The sequence below is a fragment of the Galleria mellonella genome, unplaced genomic scaffold (genome assembly GCF_026898425.1).
Source record: "Galleria mellonella isolate WM207_F2 unplaced genomic scaffold, CSIRO_AGI_GalMel_v1 utg103, whole genome shotgun sequence".
Taxonomy (NCBI): Eukaryota; Metazoa; Arthropoda; class Insecta; order Lepidoptera; family Pyralidae; genus Galleria; species Galleria mellonella.
Genome location: NW_026441966.1, coordinates 1,840,763 through 1,862,493, shown reverse-complemented (window position 1 = coordinate 1,862,493; position 21,731 = coordinate 1,840,763). Strand labels below are relative to the sequence as shown.

The window sequence follows — 21,731 nt, the reverse complement described above, 5'->3', positions numbered from 1 at the left end:
GCAATCATCTCGCTAGTCACTCCTTTTCTGGCCATGTCATCTTTCACACATTTCATCTATATCTTTTTTGGTCTTCCTCTGTATTTATAACCATTCATATTCATACGTAATACATTTTTTACTACATTCTCTTCTTTACGCATCACTCCATATCCATACTATGACAAACGACTACTTCTCATGTTTTCTATTATTGGCGGTACTTTCAATAATAATAGTAATAATAATAGTCATTATTTATCATAATGCAAGTAAATCTCTATTTGCACAAGCTTATTTCTATGACAAACTAAAATATTTTCTTGTTTTAATGTTTCAGGGACTATTGTTTAACATGGATACCTTAGTATACTACACTGTAGGGAGTTTTGGTATCAAGAATGATACTGTGTTCGAGGTCAACAGTTCCATAATCTTCTACAACGTAATCTGCGAACATTCTGTTCAACCAAGAAATATATTTTTAAATCTAACTATCAATTCGTAAGTATTTACATATCACCAATATGCTAGTTGGAATGTAAGAACAATGACTGAAGGAGGAAGAGAGTTAGCTGATGTTTTAAAAAGAAATTGAATAAATGTAATAAGGAAAGTCATGACAATGACTTAATGATATATTTTTTAAATTATTAAAGTTTTTTTAATGGATGACAATGGAACGGGAACCTCGCTTGTGCTACCAGTATTCACCGGTACATTAGTGAGGGATGATAGGTGAAGATGAAAGTAGGTCAGTTAGTCCATCGTGATGAATAGACTTGGAAAGTTATCAAGATTTGTCATATCAGTTTGTAAATCCTGATGGATATAAAAATAAAGTATCAGTAATGTAATGCGATTCGGTCAGTGCGGTTTCAAAGGAATTTTTTCCATCGAAAGGCTATGAAATGAGCTTCCTGCCGAGGTTTTCTCTAGAGACTACAGTGTGGGATTCTTTAAAAAGGATATATTAAGGTTTCTTTAGGGTCGTCAACGCTTACGGGACACCCCTAGTGTTGCAGACGTCCATAGGCTACAGTGACCGTTTCCCATCAGATGGGCTGTATGCCGATTTTGTGGTATAAAAAAATATAGAATCAACATTGTTAATTGTCAATTTTATTGTCTCCTAATATTTTGCATAAGGTACCATAAGGATTTACAAAAATGTTTTTTAAGTGACCAACAAATCAGCCGGAGCAACAAATCAACTTAACTTATTTTCAAAATTATGAATTTTCTTTTGAATTTCATCATCATCATCACTTGACTGTGAGTTAATCAATCAATCAGATTTTTCTGTTATTTTATTATTAACATTTTCATGACAATATTCCAATGTTTTAGAATGTTAAGGGTCCGCAACGCGTGACATTCCTGGTAGTATAGGTATCTACATGCAGTAATTGTTTACCATTAAACAAGTCGTATGCTTGTTTACAGCTATAATAGTACTAAAAAATCATTTATATTCTTTATTTCAGAGATAAACTTCTGTTATTCACCAACAATTCGGTGGATAAACGCAACATTTATTGTTATACAGACTCCGAGACTTATTATCCGACTAAAGTGAGACTCCATGATAAAAAGAAAAATGAAAGCGAGTACAATATATATAGGCTGTCAGCAGATTTCGATGGTTACTACTGGTGTGTTTATGTCGATCCTGATAATTTACATGAAACTGAATCACAAAAAGTTCTTTTTCTGCGTGATAAGAGATACTTAGCGAGTCGATATGCTATCAAAATTCGTCTTGAACGACCATATGACTATAAACAGGAAAAGTATATTAAGGAATATTGGGAAGCAAATTTAGAAACGTTCATTTTCTGTAGAACAAAATATATCGAAGAAAATCGCCTTGAAGTTAAAGATTTCGAATATTTGGATTTACATATTGAACAGATTGTATATAATTTTATGAGTGCAACAGATTTGTCTGACAGTGACGTTATTTTAGATATTAAAATAAGAAGGATGTATATGGACAAACGAACAATTCTTTTCCATGTACAATTACGTGAAGATATGATACCACTGGATCCAGTAAAGATATCAAATGACGAAGTGTTGTTCATGAAACCAGTCTATATCTGTAAATCACAAAATTCATTGTCGCTCTTGCCATTAAGTAAGTCTTTTTAATTATTTAGAATGTCACAATCTTATAATATATTTACAGTATTATTTGCAATTACTTGTTATTTAAGAATAAGAATAATTTATTTGCTCGAAATGTGGTACAAAGGTCTTAAATGGTAACTGAGCTACACATTTCGCCTTATCTAAAGGCATGCAAATTTTGTCTTAGCACATGTTAAGTAAAAATGTATCAATTACGTATGTCCAAATAATTATTCTAAATACATACTAATTGTTACATTGAATTAGTTAATTATGTCAACGTTTAAAAATAGTCAATATTATAGTTATAAAGCATTAAAATTGTACATGTCATATTATTAATATTATTACATAAAGTGCATTCTTAGTCTAATCTACCATTCAGACTTACAAATTCTTTTATCGTGTAAAAACATTTTTCAATAAGCCAATTTCGTAGTTTTCTTCGGAAAATTTCAAATAGCATTTCACGAAATGACTGGGGTATTTTATTGTAAATTTTTATGCACATCACAAAACAATTTTTATGATAGAGGCTACTCTTACATATAGGCATGTGTGGTTTGGTAGTGTCCCTTTTGATAAATTTATTAATTTCACAACTTTTATTAAATAACTGTGGGTGTTTTTTTAACAAAGATTCCAATTTCTAAGATATATAAACTCGTAACTGTTAATATTTTTATATCTTTAAAATAGCTTCTACATGATTCCATAGGCGCTAATCCACAGATAGCTCTAACGCATTTCTTTTGTGAAATGAATACTTTGTTAATATCGAATTTCATAATTCTTTTTGCAATCGATAGGGAATACTGTTACGTTGGTCCCATTTTATTTTCTGGCGTTTTAAGTTGCTGTTTTCCTTGTGAAATAAAAACTGATCATTATTGAGCAAAATCTACATATAAACTAATATTTATAATGCAGGATACAACACAAGTCGTTGTAAAATATTTACTAAACATTTATAGGTATGTAGTTACTTGTAACAAGAAAGCTGGATTAAATAATCTAAAAGTACAGCCTTTAGATACTTTAGAACCTAACTTAATCTATCCCAATAATGTGTACATTATAGCGACTCGCCCCGGCTTCGCACGATAAGTTGAGTATATATGGTTACATTTTGTGCATCAATCATTTGCTATTGCAGAATTTTTTTGTTGGCCTATGAAAGTGAAACCATTCCACCATACATTGTTTTGTTATATCTCAAAGGGATTAGGCAGAGTTTTCGATGAAAGCTCTCAGTCGATTTAATTTCTTCCGACGTCTTCAACAATTATCGTTATATTTCCACAAATGTACACAAAAGAATGTTAAACTATGTCTACAAATCTTTTTTTTGAATCACTCTATTTATTGATGAAAATTCTATGAAAAAACTATGTAGATTTTGTTTTATTCCATGTAGAAATGAGAGATTAGAAGTTAGTAGGCTATAAACACGTGTATAAGTTTAGATATATTTCGTTATAAACAATGAGTCATTGATGATTTTAATGATAGTACTGCAAGAAAACACTTGCTTTAGGTACTGTTATTATACAATTTTAAAATTTAAATTAATCATTGTTGCATGGGTGATTATTGTAATGATCAGGTTATGTAAAAATTGTTTCTAGCCAAGTAAGAATTAAATCATCTTGCACAATAGTGTAATTATCTCGTTATTTTCGAATGAGTGCTATGAACGGTTCAAGGGTTAAGTGGTGACACATCAGTGAACGGTTCTTATATTACGGACCAAGTATAACGTGTACTAAACTTTACTTATTTGATAAAATTTTCTTTCACGTTTATAATCATCCGTGATCTGTTAACTGTCTATTGCTAAACATTCAGTTAGGCTTTGGTAATTTAAAGAATTTGGTAGTTTTAAAACGCTGCTACCTATCCCTTATTTGTCTTCTACGACACACACGGAAAAGGAAGAGGTGACTCATTCTATTTTAGGCCCACAAAGCAATTAATTTTATAATATTACTAAGAATATATTTAAATGTTTACGATTTGTAATTTAAAATTGTTTGTTTCCAGATAGTTCCAAATCTTTACCCGGTTGTAGAACGTACAAGTGCGTTGGAGATTACGATGAAGGCGTCTCATTAGTAGAAGAAGCGACTCCTGACTGCAGCGTCAGTAGCTCTGTTGCTATGACCGAAACAGTTGTTGTTCGAAATAATGAACCTACACCGATAATGCCCACTTTCGAGACCGAAGCATCTTCAACAGTAAGTACAATTAACTACAAATTGTCTGCACATTTGATCGATTTCTCTTGAACAATTAACCTATAACTAACATCACAAGCATTTCTCAATTACACAAGCTTATCAGTTAACATCATTAACAATTGTAGACAAAACAAACTCAGCCGAATCTACGCGATCAAACAAGTTCAGAAGAATATGTTGATAATGCAACCACTGAGTTCTCAACCAGTTATGGATCAACATATACAGAAGATATATTTACGACGACTGAAACTACTACACAAACGGTGACCACAGATAATACATTCACTTATGGGACAACCACTGAAGATATATCGACGGCTAGCAATCCCACTGATACAACTGAACAAGTATCTACAGTGAACACACCAACGGAAGAGATCTCAACATTAACTACACCAACTGAAGCTACCACTAATAACAGACCAACAGAAATAACTACAACATCGAAAAGACCAATCCCGTATCCAACAACGTCGCGGCCCACAACCACTCTGCCGGTGAGTTTTTTACTCAAGACTACTTTCACTTTGATAAGCTATCATAACTTTAGCTTGCCAGTGTGGCAGTTTTGCAATTATCTGTTAATTTTCAAAAACAATTGACTTTTTCAACTGACTTCAACGATGTAGCTTCTAAATTCGGTTGTTTTTTTGATATAGATATAGATCTGTTATCTATATATTGGGTTCTTCTGAACATTTTTACTAAAGGCAGACTTTGTACAAAAGTCGATTGCTTGAGTAACTCTGTCCCATTCATGTTTCTACCGTGAAGCAGTTGTGTTTGAATGGCTGTGTTTCGGTTTGAAGGGTGGGATATGGCGTGAATTTACAGGGTACAGAGGAATAACACCTGAGTTCTCAGGAATGGCAACGCATTGGGGGTATCATGGGCGAAACAGTACACTCTGTTATGTCCATTTTACTGCTCATGTCTATAGGCGACGGTTATCACTTTTCATCAGGTGGGTCGTCAGCTTGTTTGCCATTCTAAGTTGTATAAAAAAAAAAAAACATTGATGGCGGAAAAAAGGTCATCATCCATTTCAATATCGCCCATATCGGTCGGATATATTTAAAGTCTTTTATCCAATATTATTTTTTAGATACAGATTTTTAACATATTCGTTATTGGACCATTATATAGATATTGTAACTAAAATATAATACACTTTGGCGAGCTAATTATGAATGCTTGTAATACCTAACAAATTTTTTGTTGCACTTATACTTTCGTTTAAAAAAAGGAGCTTTCATTACTAATACAATGTGATTAATGTTTCCGTTGCATAACTAACATTGTCATCACTCAAAATATTGTGTTATTGTTATTTTTATCATAAATGATTTTGAATAAAAAAATAAAATAAAAAACATTGTTCAGTAATAATATGAAGTGAATTACTAATCCCCGAATGTAATGAGTAAGGTGTAAGGAGTAAGCTTGTTTGCCATTCTAAGTTGCATGGAAAAACTCTCTTTTTACACCATAAAATTCACATTTTACAGCCTGAAGATCAGCTGGAACAGGTGTTAAATGATTTGGATACATTGCTACAGGACAATTCTATAACTCTAACAGTAGAAAAAATAGAAGATACATTTGATCAGGTAATTACAGTTTTTAATCCAACAATTTTAAACAGAAAGATGTTCTCGATTCAGTTATATTTTTTTTTATTTTTGTTACGTCATAACTCCGTCAGTTCTAGACCGATTTGGAAAATTCGTGTTTTATCTAAAAGGGTTTTTTAGTTTTTTAAACTTACAGATAGATCCCATAGATTTTATAAAAATCGGTTTCCTAGTGTAGTTTTTATATATTTTTTTGCCATAATTGAAATTGAATTGGATTTCAATGATCGAGGGATGAGCAGCAGCGTCCCTTTTTAAAATAAACAAAGCTAAACTGTGGTTGACAATCCGCCTGCCAAGAGTGAAAACTTCTAGCAAAATCCCCGTAATAATGAACTGTTGAAAATAAGTCTCCCCCTTGGGGGGGTTTGACAGTAGTTGCTACGCTTGGCAGGTGGATTGACAACCGCAGTTATGCTTTAGAGATGTTTTAAGAGGGACAATGCTGCCCATCCCTCGCCCTCCCTTAGTCGCTTTTTACGACACCTACGGGAAAGGAAGGGGTGGACTTTTTTATGACGGGATCACGCGAACGAACCCTGAAGAAGGATATGAGCTAAAAGCTACAAATAATACTTTGAATGTTTCAGGTTGATAATTTGTTTGATATTGGTTTAGAAGCAATCCCCGGTAGATTATTAAATCTGCTCGATGATCTTGGTTCGAGAGTATACTTAAACGGATCAAGAACGGGCGCGACTATCAGAAAGAACATAGCATTACTGGTAGCTGATGCGGCGCCTGAAAATCCAGTTAGAGGATTCAGGCTCGCGAATAGCTCTGGAACTAATGACTTCACGGATTTCCAATTTTTGGCTGGTAAGGGAATATATTTATTAAGTATTTACTCATTTTGAGGGAATGAGTGAGTAATTCTATATGGAGATTTATTAACCTATATTTCATATAATTCTTTTTTCGAAAATTAAAAATACAATTAAAAATAATTAGCAAATAGTTGTCTTGAAGTAAGATCCATTCAGTAATTGATTTTTATTATATTTATAAATATAGATCATTTTAGATGTTCTTTTCTTAATAAGTCTTTTAAACATTTATCTAATTCCTGTCCATCGTCAAGTTAACTTTTTTTGTGGTATGATCATCAGTTTACAGTTATACGTTTCGGAAGTTTTTTTTTTTTAATTACATTACGTTTTTGCAGAGGATATAAACACCACTCACTTAATGACCAACGAAAGTGAAGCCCTTGTGTACTTACCAGAATCTGTGACTAAATCACCCCGTCGTATAAGCTTCGTCGTATTTCGGAATGAACTCGCTTTTCAATGTACCAAGGAGGTCGGTATCGTTAACAGCAAAGTAGTCAGCGTTAACGTTGGAAATATGACCACGTTTGAAAACGGAGAGGTAAGTTTAATACAATTTATGACTATCTGATACATACATAAAGAAAATGTTTTTATACCTGTCAGTAGTTTTGGAAAAAATAATGTTACTGTTAGAGTTGAGATCGGATTTTATATACCTAACAATTATATGAGTTCAACTTTACCAAATTATTCTATGACTGAATATTTATACTGAGACAATAGACATAAAATAAAAAATCTTATGTTGATAAAGAATTAAATAAAGCTATGTAATATAGTACTATTTTGCTATACATATTATTATTATTTGATCTAAATAAGAATAATAAAGTAAACACAGATGCAGATGATACTTTAATCAGCGTACCTTATTATCTTGATAAAGTTAATGATAAATTTAAAAATAATTTCGCATATATAAATAATATTAAATTCCTGATTGTAATCTCCAATCGAAATAATTACAACAGTACAATTATAAAGATTTTTTTTTTATTTATAATAAAGGTTATAGTATTAAATATAAATCTATTTTGCAATAGTACAAATATAAATCTAAATGAAATAATAGCGTTGCAATAATATGTATGCGCATAAGCAAGGTAATGAATAAACTTTTGATATCAGATGAAATTACTTATAATAGTTGTTTATTCTTTAATAAGAAAAGATAATATAACGTACAATTCCCTAGGTGATAGATATTCACCTGAGCCCTTTGGTAGAAGAACCAGACCGCAATGCTAGTCGCACATGCGCCTACTGGGAGTTCACAGAAAACGGCACAGGATACTGGTCTACGAACGGCTGCACATTCATCAAATCAACCGAGCCTGGAATATTGGATACTTGCCGATGCGACCATCTGACACACTTTGCTGAAATTCTTATTCCTCGGACAATTTTTTCACAACGCCACGAGGATACGTTAGAAATATTGTCTATAATAGGATGTTCTCTTTCTCTATTTGGTATAATTTTAATTATGCTTACAGCGGTAATGTTTCGGCCTTGGCGAAGAGAATTCAGCAATAGAATTTGGCTCCAACTATGTATTGCAATATTTCTTATATCTATTTGTTTTATGATTATTGTTTTTGTCAAATTTGACGGGTATGATATTCCGTGTATGCTAGTTGGAGTAATGTTGCATTATTCAGTCTTAGCGTCCTTCTGTTGGATGTTAGTAGCAGCTGTTATATCGTACAGAAGACTGGTGTTAGTATTTACTAGAGAGATATCTCATAAGCTTCTGAGAGCTTCTGCTTTTTCATGGGGAGCTCCATTTGTGGTAGTGGGCGTTCTTCTTTCAGTGGAGCCGTTTTCTTATGCGGTACAATTTGAAGAGAAGTCTCCCAGTGGAAGTTTTTGTTATCCTTCAGGTCTTAGCCTATGGTTGGCTGTCTATGCGCCCGTTGCGCTTATGCTATTAGCAAACTGGACACTATTTATCCTAATAGTCCGTTCTGTGTTTGCTTCTAGAAGGATTCAGAGGCACGGCGATTCAAATGACGCACTGAGATGTGCGTGTGTTAGTTGTTTGCTTGTGTTTTTATTCGGTTTACCCTGGATATTTGGCCTCTTTGCATACAATATCGTAGCTGCTTACTTTTTTACTTGCACTGCTACTTTGCAAGGTTTCGTGTTATTTATTTTTATTATTGTTGGTAATAAGAAAACTAGAGATCTCTGGTTGAATAAATTGAAGATTAAGCAGACTCGCAAGATTCCTGTCACTTCTTCCACGTACACTAACAGAAGTGTGGCTGGTGTATCAAGAGGTAGGGACAGAAGTGTCTCCTCTATGGAGGCTAACAACCTCAAACCTAGGTCATTAGCTTCTGATGATGATTCTAAATTTTCATGATATACCACAGTAGTATTATATTTACCACTTAAATGATTCATAAAATTTATTATTGTTTTAAAAATGTTGAAGTAATTTTTCGTATCACTATTATTTTGTTATAGTTTTCTATACTATATGAAAGTTCCAAATGTGACGCATGGATCAACTGTTTTCACATATCGATAAACATGCATTATGTTCAGCATAAGCAAATTTAGATATCTTCTTTCTTGCCTTTATTTTTCTTTGCTTTAATTAATGTAGAATATTGAATTTACTATTAATCTAATTACTTTTTAATCAATAATAGTTTAAATCAGAAATAATAACCGAATTACTGATCTGTCTAGTCGCATGTTTAGCATCAAATACATTATAATATAGAATTAAGTTGTAGCTATTTATTTTCTTGTTGTGTTCATGTATATTATTGCGTTGTTTCTTTTAAAATTTAAATTTTAAGATAAGGAATGTAAAGTTTTTAATACATAAACTACTTTCATTGTTCCAAAGATGTAAAATATTAATTGTGTCGTATGTTAAATAGATTTATTATAAGTTTAAACGTGGTGAGTGTTTATGAATGCATAAATGTTAGTTTTTGGTTTTATTGTATTATTTTAGTTAAATTAATAAATAGATATGTAATTTTGTGTAGACTGATTTAGTGCCTCGAATACGAGTATTTATTATAAGTAGTAGCTCATATACCCTTATCTTTGGTGTACAGTTAGTTATTTTATAATTAAAATAATATTTATCTTCGAATATTATATTTATAGTAACATTGGAAATATTTATTGGATTTTTTTTATTTCTTTGTATTTATGTGACTGTTTACTTTAATGTTGGTATTAAATTCATTTAAAAACCCTTATATACCTATATGAAGTAAATTAATTTTGTCATATTAGATATATTTATATTATTTTACAAAGTAAAATACAATTAAATAAAAAAATTAATACATTACTAAACATTATTGTTATAAAAATTATAAATTATTATATATAATGTGATATAAAGACTTATAATTTTCTTTTGAAAATAGCTACTTTGAACAAGATTAAATTTAAATGAAACCGAATTGAGAGTATACTTTTTAGAATGTAGAAATGCTAAGAAAAATTATAAAAATAGACTCACAAAAAAGGTTGCCAGAAATAAAATAGTTATTAAAATATTCTCAAATCAGTAGTTAATTAAAATTATGCAAATTATTATTATTATTATTATCAATCCATGCACGTTTCCAGTGAATTATTTTTACAATTATTTTAATTTTAATTTTTTTTTACAAATACAACAATGATTATATGATTGTTGTAAAAAATCGATTGCGGGATGTAAAGGCATGAACTGAATTTGAATTAACGAACGATATTAACACTTCATTAACACTATCAATAATTAATTAGAAACAAAAAAAAACAAGAAAATATGAATAAATCGAATAATGTGTGTTGTAATCGTATGATGTTAAGGTTTTAAAAAAATAATCCCGCAATATTTTTCTACAATATTTTTTATGTTTTTCAACTTGTATAGTCGTGTTTTAAATTATGTCTTATATTTATATTTTTCCCAAAAAGGGTTGACGTCGGGCAGGCGGCCGGTTGTAAAACTAAAAGCTAAATCTTTTTGTAATATAATTTTTAATTCTGTCCCATTCGTGTTTCAACCGTGAAGCAGTTGTGTTTGCATGGCCGTGTTTCGGTTTGAAGGGTGGGATATGGCGTGAATTTACTGGGTACGGAGGAATAACACCTGAGTCCTCAGGAATAGCAACGCATGGGGGGTATCATGGGCGAAACAGTATACTCTGTCATGTCTATGGTACTGCTTATGTCTATAGGCCACGGTTACCACTTTCCATCAGGTGGACCGTCAGCTTCTTTGTCATTCTAAATTGTATAAAAAATAAATATTATGCCGACTCCAAGTAATAATTGTATCTGTAATTAAACCTCAATATTTATTTATTATATTTACTATGGGCATATAAATTTGATTTGGCTGATTGTAAACTGAGATAGTTTGTAAAAAGTTTGATTGATTTTAAGAATTTTGTTTTCTCCAATTAGCCATCATCATTATTTCAGCCATTAAATGCCCATTGCTGAACAAAAGCCATCCTCGTAAGGGGAGTTTCGCCAATCGTTGCCACGCTTGGCAGTCAGGTTGACAACCGCAGTTAGGCTTTTAGATAATGTTTTAAGTTTTAAGACGATGCTGCCTATTCTATTCTATGCCAGGACCACATAAACCATTTGGATATTGTGAGTGTTCAAAATTAACCTTTTTACATACAATGACATTGTAGTTTTTTTTATAAAAAAGAAAATTGATAAACAATTAAAATAAAAAATACATACAAAAATATCAAGTCAACAGACGGCATTTTCACTTACAATTAATATAATTAATAATAATATATATAATAACAAGAATCAGCACATTTTGTAAACATAAATTAGTGGTCCTTCGAGCCGGAAGTAATTCTTAAGGAATTGACCAATGAGTATGTAAACGATCAAAAACTGCAGTATCACTATATTGATAATACAAAATCAAATCTCTATATTTTTCTAAATTGGTTTACCCAAGACCAATATCTAACTATATAAATAAGCAACTTGATATTACTTGTTATTGTTGTCTATTGAATCGAATCTTTCATTTGATAGGAATAAAGTTTTTGTATTTTGAACCAATAACTATTTCAAGTCATTAAACTTGACTTCTGTGATATAAATAATGAATTATCACAAAATAGAATTAACCATTTATCATTATAATTCAAAAAATGTTATATATAAAACTGTATTTATATTATATTTTATTATATTATTTAGTTACATCATCTGAACTTATCGTAATTGTTGTTAGTTCTCAAATATCTAAATGTTATCATTTAATGTAACCATCACTGTCAGTATTATAACAAACTTGATTTTAAGAATGTAAATATAAATTTATTTATAACAATTAATTTTTAAAAAAATATATTTATTTATTAACTGAACAAAATGTTAATGTAAATAACTAAAGTAATGCACATTATTATATTGGGACTGATTCTGAAATGGCATTCTCTAAAGGTCGGTCTAAAACATCTCCTTAAATAAGAGAATGACTATTAGTCAAAATCAAGCCTATTGTGTTGTAAAGAGGCATTTATTTTTAAATTTGTTAAAATAAATGATATTTGCGTTTATAATTATCGTTTTATTTGAGTTATTATTAATAAAATATGAAATTTGCCGCAATAATTATTTTATACATTTATTACTTCTATAAAACAATTTTACATAGTATTTTATATTATTTATCCCAAAAAAAGTAGTTATACTTTATACTTGTTTCTAAATATTCTCAAGATTAAATATTTTTTTTATACAATTTAGAATGGCAAACAAGCTCACGGCTCACCTGATGGAAAGTGGTAATGTCGCCTATAGACATAAGCAGTACCATGGATATAACAGAGTATATTGTTTCGCCCATGATACCCCCCCCCCCCCCCCAATGTGTTGCCATTCCTGAGGACTCAGGTATTATTCCTCTGTACCCTGTAAACTCACAGTTTACAGGGTACAGAGTTTCTACGTTTTTGAATATTAGATAAACTGCATCCCTTTGTATAATTTTTATATTTATATATTTAATTTAATTGTCCAGTATTTAGTTTTCATTTTACAATAAAGAACTGTATGTAAATAGTTCAGAATAATTGTACTTATAATCATTAAAGAAGATTATTAAAAAATAAATAAAATGTGAACTGTTTTTACCGATTTAATTTTTAATGTAATCTATTATTCCTTAAAATTTATTTAAAGTAGCATTAATAGTAGTTAGCTAAGGATTTAGAGGATCATCTTAGTGAAACACAAATAGATGTAATATAATAAAGCTTTAAATTTGCTAAATAAAAAATAAGTTTTCAGATATACTTGTATAGAACCTGAAAATTCAGTTTTTGATCCCATTTTCTAATGCACTTGCCTACTAACACTACTTGTATTTCTTATTTTCTTTTCTTATTTTATCCAAATAAATAGGTATATCACTTTAAATAAAAATGGCTGCCAATTTGATTAATTCCACCGGATCCATATTTGAAGTGTATGCCGATCTTCAGATATCAATTTTGAAAGCAATCGGTCAAATAACAAATAAAATAAAAGTGGCGGTCACTTATTAATTGTGACTGTGTGCGTAGTAATACTATTAAAAAAAAAAAAACGATTCGGCTTACTTGACAAGTAGCTGATAAAAAGGTTACCCGTTTTTAAGACTGGAGGTTCTATTTATGTAATCTAACCAGCTAATATCCGTCTATTATTAAACACTGAACACTGTCCACTGCTGAACATAAGCTTCCCCCTTGGGGGGTTTTGCTAGTAGTTGCCACGCTTGGCAAGATGATTGGCAACCGCAGTCAGGCTTTACAGATGTTTCAAGAGGGATGCCGCTACCCATCCCTCGCATTCTCATAGTCGGCTCTTACGACACCCACGTGATAGGAAGGGGTAGCCTATTCTATGCCGAGAGCACCCGACAAATTTATTATACTTAATGGGATTTAAACCTCTTAATAATAGTACTTTTAGTAGAATAATGTGATATTATATATACAATGAAGGCCTTTTATTGCCACTTCATCGGATATTTAGAATATTGATTTAGATGGATAAAATTAATTAATCGAAGGTGCAACTTACATAAAGGTTATCACGGGTAACTATCGTAGATAACGTATAAATACGTTACCATAGCAACCCCCTTTAGCTAAATAAAACTGCAAAGCACCATACCTACGTGTTTACGTTACCATGACATTGATATAGCATTTCTTCATTGTCATTTGCGGTGAAAACACGGCTAAAGTAAAATGTTTTGGGGTATAAGTCCAGCTCTTGATTTGCAACAGGAGTACCTTAAACACGGTGACGAAAATGCATATGAATTGAATTTCTTGGTCATCGGAGGTTGTGATGGAAGACATCTTATGAAGACATTGGCGCAAGCCTACCGACACACAAGACGTTATATGAATCTTTTTGTTATCGACGGATGCCCAGAACTCATTGCCAGGCAGCTACTACTCATTTCTTTGGGATTAGAGAGAACAACACGATGTGGACTTTTGGAAAAAACCAGACGTTTCCTCGAGGTTTATGGTAACATCCTACTAAGACCGCCGACATCTAGATACGTAATCGCAAAAGCCCGTCAACTAGTTGCAATGATTACTAATCCAGAATATATGAATGGTCTTCTACCTTACGTCTCTGTGGAACAAATGAAATATCGAGAAAAAGACTATATGGAAAATCTTTTAAATTTTTGGACTACTGGTAATACCAATCAATTTAATGCATGCGAGCTTTGGGAACATCGTATTAGGTATAGTCTTGGAGTCAGATATGATAATAGAGCTGGCGTTTATGACTGGGATTATCATATGCGTATAAAAGAAATAGCCAGTCAAATATGTGTACAAGAATATAAACATTTTAGAGAGCATGGTGTTCCTTTTACGTGGCTAGAGACGGAAGTTTGTCGACCAAATGTGACTCTGGCTGCTGGTGTTTATAAGTGCGGTGATCGTTATCTCCACAGAGGTTATTTAGGAGATATGGTAACATCTCCGTATATTGGTTATGGACTAGATTGTGAAGACAAAGATATGCTGAAGTCTTCCCACGGAGTTAATTATAAAAGAGCGACAGACATATCTGAACGTAACGTAATGAGGATGCTTTATGAAGTGGAACATAGACAAAAATTTGATGCACAATTAATGAATATAGATATGGAACAAAATTTAGGAATGGTTGTGATGAGTGAATTAGATGCTAAACTTTCCGAGAATAGGCCAGAGGCACCTTTACTACTTCGTGAAGATCGTGATACATACATAAATGTCGATTACGGGAAGATTCATTTCCTTTCTCTGTCAGCGCTGGATCATTATCCACATAAACCTCAGTTCCAGGGTTTATTTCATGGTGTTTTTGTGGGTCACAATATTCTGCCAAAAATTAAACCGAGCGTTTGGTCGATGGCTAGAGACGATGCTGTTGTTATAATGGAGACTCGTAAATACATGGTCGAATTGAAAAGAGAGGATGTTAAAGCATTCGGAGAACAAATCCAGCAAGCTGCTCTTGCGGCACAGTGTGAGAAGATAAGTTCATTCGACCCACAAAAAGATGATTTTGCCAAATTTCTAATTAGAAGGACGAGCGATAGTACTGATATATCGAATTAATTTACTGTTTTAATCAATATATACTACTCACATATTACTATCATTAGTGTTTCAATTCTTTAGAGTTATTTAAAGATAGATCATTGGTTGCAGCATTGGAAGTCGCTTACTACGACATTAAGTGTTGCAAGGGAATTTATCTATTCTTTATCAAATGCTAAGTAATTTAATTATAAATTTTATTACTGGATTTAAAGTATGTGCAAAAATAACACAAAATTTGCTGATTTGAGATCATAATATCTCCAATATATTCCTGAAGATTAAGGACTCAAGAACTAAGATTAGTCTACTTTTATACTTAAATGGCTGAACGGATTTGAATGAAATTTTGTATACAGATTTTTTACATCCTCATTCTGTATTATATTATTAGGATTTATTATTATTTCAGCCGATAACTGTCTACTGCTGAACATAAGCCTTCCTCATATAGAGTTTTGTCAATAGTTGCCATGCTTGGCACTCGCAGTTAGGCTTTTAGACATGTTTTAAGAGATTCTGCTGCCCATCCCTCGCCTTCCCTTAGTCGCCTATTACGACACTTATGGGAAAGGAAGGGGTAGCCTGTTCTATGCCGGGATCACACGGCATATATATGATAAATTAGGATTAGTAAACTTTATATACTGATGCACACAGGCACAGCAATGTAAAGTATTAAAAGTGTGAAGGCGAGTTTATTTTGTTTATTACCTCTTGGTGTCTTAACTGATCATCGAGCATCACAAAACTTGATATGCTCGTTTAATAAACGCATCCCAGTCACGTGAACAAAGTCGCTCTTAAAAGTTAGCGACTGAAATGATGATGATGATGATGATGATGATTAAAGGTGAAGGATATAATAAAACAAGCCATAAAATTTGTGTTCATCTATTTTTTCATTAATAATATGTTACATTCATTTAGTAAATCATATAGCAAATATATTTACAAGGACAAAATCAAACTGAAAATTACGTGTCAACGTGTTCTTCGTTTAAAATTCGTATTTTTATATTACATAATATCACTTAAGTTTAACATTTCTATATAAGTAGTTCGGTGGTGTTGGTTGCTTGGCGCAAATGGTCGTAAGATTTTTTTTTTCGAGGAAATATTCTTTTTGAGCAACACATTTTCCTCGGGATGTTAAAATTGATGTTTCAATAACGTTCCGTGCAATAAATAGTTTCTACCTAACTACTGGATACTTAATTACTTTCCCTTATATTCTGTTCAATCTTTGCAATACTTACACGTAAAGATTTCACTTCTCACGGTTCAGATAAAAAGTCTTAAAAAATTCTTCGTCAGTATTCAATATTATCTGATACCTGATGATATCTAATGTCACAAAATCACACCAATTTCCTGATTCTCAAGTTAGAACACTATACCCTGTTTTTGAGGGCAGAATCTAGGATACCAAGTTCCGAGCCAATTCGAAATAGTTTGATTTCTAAATTGGCCCGTCTAAGTATCGAATCAGGGACCATATTTACTACTGCGCCTCGGAGATCATACATAAACAGGGGGGTTAAAAAGTTCATTTTACATAAATCAAAACAAGATTTGCTTTATATATCCTACAAAGTTTAATAGGCCCCTCGCACTGCAGGCGTAATATTAACGGACTAGTGTTTTTATATCGGGAAATTATATAAAGTGATTCCTGTTTATGATTTATGCAACGTGGACTTTTTAACCGCCCAGATCTGCGATATTATACCTTACATTCTATTTTAGGAAGATTGCCTTTTCTTTAATTTAGTGCTTACAAACATTTGCGCGAAGACTTTTAGGCACCACCGTGAGCAATGGCGGAGTACGGCGCCGTTCGCAATTGACGTGTTAGGCCTATGCATACAAACGGATCTGTGCTATCGCGCACACAAATAAATCGACCAATTCAGTTGCATTATCGTTACAAGTTACTTTTACAGACATCATTCAATGGTGTAATTCATTAAGTCCAAAATAAGATTGAAAAACTTTACCGTCTAACAGTTTGAACCGACAGGATTCGAATTCATTTTTCAAACTATTTTCTCAATATCTAAATATGTACTCGGATCAACATTCCATTTTCCAAATTTAAAACAGATAGACTTTGAAACTCTCACTTTATTCATTTTTTTATCTCTATAGAAGATACATTACAATCTTTTCGTATCTTTGATCCCAATCCAACTTTTCATTTATCATTTTAACGTGTGGTCGTGACAAATAACTTGAATATAACCATAAAAATAAAATGTATTGTGTTATAAAAAACTTCAAGTCGTTTGTGGGTGTCTGTATGAGTATTTTTCTTTGTTTTGTTTTAGTTTAGAAGGCTTAAAAGTGAGAAGAGACAGCGAATATATTTTTGTTATGATTATCGATACAAGTACATTAATTTGTTACTTACATATTTGTAGGTACACGTGTAGCGCAAGAAAGAAATTATTTAAAAAAAAATCAAGTCTGTTTCAATGTTTACTTAATCTAAATATGACTAACTATGTTGTAGATTCTTTCAAGGTTTTTTTTTACTAAATGGATAGTGATAAATTTTTTATTAGTAGAGCTATCAGTTTGTTTGTCAAAATAAATAGTATAAAACATATTTTAATATATTAAATCAACATTAATTTTGAGGTTATAATAATAATGTCTGAATATACAGTCGTTCAAAGATCGAAAATTTAAAACCGATAATTCATAATTCCTGCATCTATTAGACGTGACAATTTTGACAATATTGCTAATAAAATATTGAAATAGCCAAATAATTTAACCAGTTTGGCACGGTATTACATTTTTATACAACACTGATCCGCTTCTAAAGACGTGATAAAAAAAAATCCTAAACATAGAGCTATTAATTTTAAAATATTTCCAATAAGATACAATTTACTGCAGATTTATTTGTGTGCATATGTTAAGAAAACTTCCAAAAAGAATGGTGATCACGATCTTCCACCAAGTTTTGTAGGTTATTTATTATTTTATTTATAAACAGCATTTCTTTTTTATATTTGGCATTACTGTTTACTTATGGCATTATTCTAAAATCTATTCGTAATTTAGCTAACACTGATTTTATGTTGGCAGTGTTTATTTATGTTAATTTATGAAGTAACATCTTAAAAATTATATATATACCTGCTTCTTAAGTATTAAGTCTTTTAATAATTTGATATTTTAATAACGGTATGTAAAGTTGATGTCATCGAAACAACGCGAAAATTGATAAAATAAAAATATAAAAAAACGAATTCTGTCTGAAAGTTATCATCAATTATGTATTAAATATGCAGAAATAAAGTGATTGACCGCATAATCATACAGTCAATAATTGCAAAACGGAGATCTCTTACTTCTACGTATTAATATAAAGTTTTAGCATGATACTAGATTTAAAAATAATGCCTTATTAATCGTAATAAAGAAATTAAGAGCACCTAAAGACGTGAACATAAGATTAGAAGATGGATAAAAAAAACAGAGGCTTTTTGCACTTGGCTTTCTCTGTCGACCTTTTTAACTCGAAGATAGATAGTTGATAAACATCACAGACTATGTCATTGTCATTCTAATTGGAAGATACTTCTTGAATAATCGATAGCACCGATCAGCCTGGTGTTTACAGTCTGGTTCCCACTAGGTCAAGTTTTAAATTTAGCATTTAACATTTACTGACATGATATCCAAGGTATGACAGAAAGGAAACAAGCTGAAGCATAAAAACATTAGGTATACAGAAAACTGAACAATTTAAATTGCTAAGAAAATAGACACAATTGTAATAAACAATGGAGTATGTCAACTAATTGGGATAGTTTACGATATACTTCAATCAACACTGAATCTCTTGGTATCAAATAATTGCTCATTTACGACAATGTTTCGCATGAGATAACTGCCTTTATAATTAAAGACATATTTTATTTTGATATACCGTCTAGAAACTGAATTTACTATATGGGTTTGTGAACACTAACTTCTTTTGTATATATTCCTTGAAACCAACAACCTTCCGGTGTTCGAGAGATGCGTGAAAAAATCAGCTGGTAAGTCGACGTAACAAGGGTAAACGATGAATTAGGTTTACTTAATCCTCAATTGATCTGAATACTATTTCTGTTAAGAGGTTGATGTACCAATACATACGTAACGAAATATTATATATAAAAAAAATATTGTATGGGTTATTATGAGAAAATTAACGATTTTTTTTTATTATTTCTTGTGTAAAATTGTTCAGTTTTATGAATAATATCGTTTGATTTAGATTTGTTAATCTTTATGTCACTCCTTGTACAGTCCCTGTATCGAAGTTAGTCAAATGCGAAATATTTGATTGGCCTAGTGTGAGCTAGGCGTAACGCGCGCACGCGACCCCCGCTGGGTGACGGTCACTCGCTCCAACTTGCAATCTACCGCTTGCAACCAACTTGCAATATACCGCTTGCAACCAACTTGCAATATACCGCTTGCAACCAACTTGCAATATACCGCTTGCAACCAGGTTGCCAGTGTCGTCCTCTGGGATTCAAGTAACATTTTAAAGATTCCATTATCGCATATACAAAGTGATTTAGAGCTACATGAAAATTTAGAATCATCGAGGTTGCTGAACTAATTATATAGTTGTATATTAGTAGGTAGTTTTAGTTTTACGCTTCCGACAGCTATGTAGTTTCTGATTTTACATTAATCATTAATTAGTTATAATTTATATATATATATAATATTTATTTTATTGTCTACATAAAAAACATATTCTTAACAATAACTTTTAATATTTTAGGAATTAATGCGGGGCCCATACTGGCAACCTTATTTACAAGAATATTTTGATAAATATAGGTACAATGTTACAAGCAATCGTTTGTAGGATTTAATCGGTTAGACTGCACGATCTATTAGGATACAATGTACTGTTGACACGAACTACGGTGTCTATGATTCCATCGCAAATCCCGGGACATAAGTTAATATCAGTTGATGGTATAACTGGACGTCATGTGTCCGCCAACAGCGAGCGCCGCCCCCCAGCTACAGAGTATTGCAACCACATCTACCCTGTACGTGTTCATAGTATCTATTTAGACTTACTTAAGTATAACGTATATCTATAGAGTAATTACTTGGAAACAGGGCGCGGGGCCTCACAGCGCCAGTGAACATCGTACCAGAGTGATAGCAGCCGATACGAGGCTAATCGAATTTTATTTTATTTATTCAATATATTAACTGTTAGTTACGTTTTTAACTACATGTTACATCCGTGGCCGTGCCACCTAACCTAGCGTAAACGCGAATGAAACGATAACGTTCTAAATTGTCAATAAAATAAACGAGAAAACTATAACATATTACATTTCATAACATACATCTTTCCACATCATTTAATCGGCGTAAATTCGTTTAATGTCAATACAATAATAATAGATATTCTGATAAAATCGAAATAACTTTTATTCACATTAAAGTTTTAGAATATGTGTACGTTAGTGGCTAATTTATACGAAGTTATTGTGCACGGTGATACGAGATCTCTGAATTGGGCTATGGAAAATATTCAATTGTTCGTTAGTTTCATGTAAAGCATGAGAACGCTTCATGTTATTGGTGTTGTCGTATTTCATTAATATCCTAAACGCGATAGGGAGAAATGCTACGTTCCGAAGTTGGGCGCATTTTCGGAGAGGTGATATAGAATGAAAGCGATTGGTTCTCTCCGGGGACGGTTGCGTTGTCGCCCTACTTCCTGATAGTAGTGATTAGTGAACTAGTGAAGTGACCAACTGAACGATGTGGCAATGACACTCGGAATCGAGTACTCGGATTCAACTAATCAATCAACCAATCGATCATTAAATTATCGGTATTCGATATTACAAAACATTCACAGATCAAAGGCGACGTCGAGCTCGTCCACAGACGTCCGTATCGACGTCCTCTCAAACTAAGACAGGTACCATTAAAGCTTCGATTATTAGAGCTCAATTTGTTAAACGCCTATCTAATGTGCAAGCTACTTGAGCTTCGTACGTCGGAGATCAAACGAAAGCGAGCTCGACGTCAGACAGGACCTCGGCACCGTACAACTTAACCTTAACGCTACGTTCATAAAACGTTATGTCTTACTTAAATTTACTTTAGACATACAAACCGCCGCGCCACCGCCGAGGGACGCGGCACCGAACAGAGATAAGAGTTATAAAGCGTATCGATTTAAGGGAACATATATTAATTATTAAACGTATCAACGTAACAGTACTCTTCGGCGGCGCGGCGGGCGAT

General features: G+C 32.2%; 2 protein-coding genes across 4 annotated transcripts in view; both read left to right on the top strand.

Moving 5' to 3' along the window:
* The window catches only part of LOC113517935 (adhesion G-protein coupled receptor G2-like), a 45,271-nt gene extending 32,879 nt beyond the window's left edge, over positions 1-12,392 (top strand). For 2 of the 3 annotated variants that reach the window (XM_052893672.1, XM_052893722.1), the window contains 8 exons: positions 320-483; positions 1,467-2,119; positions 4,156-4,349; positions 4,478-4,852; positions 5,864-5,965; positions 6,580-6,808; positions 7,155-7,360; positions 8,018-12,392. In XM_052893672.1, coding sequence (XP_052749632.1) covers positions 320-483; positions 1,467-2,119; positions 4,156-4,349; positions 4,478-4,852; positions 5,864-5,965; positions 6,580-6,808; positions 7,155-7,360; positions 8,018-9,190 — 3,096 coding nt within the window. In that variant the 3' untranslated portion in view covers positions 9,191-12,392. The remainder of the gene's footprint in view (positions 1-319; positions 484-1,466; positions 2,120-4,155; positions 4,350-4,477; positions 4,853-5,863; positions 5,966-6,579; positions 6,809-7,154; positions 7,361-8,017) is intronic. The other variant, XM_052893764.1, reaches the window with a different exon arrangement.
* A 1,612-nt stretch (positions 12,393-14,004) lies between these two features.
* On the top strand, positions 14,005-15,508 carry LOC113513331 (dynein axonemal assembly factor 3 homolog). Its single transcript, XM_026897323.3, has one exon. The coding sequence runs from the start codon at positions 14,070-14,072 to the stop codon at positions 15,450-15,452; it is 1,383 nt and encodes a 460-aa protein (XP_026753124.2). The 5' UTR covers positions 14,005-14,069; the 3' UTR covers positions 15,453-15,508.
* The last annotated feature ends 6,223 nt before the right edge of the window (positions 15,509-21,731 follow it).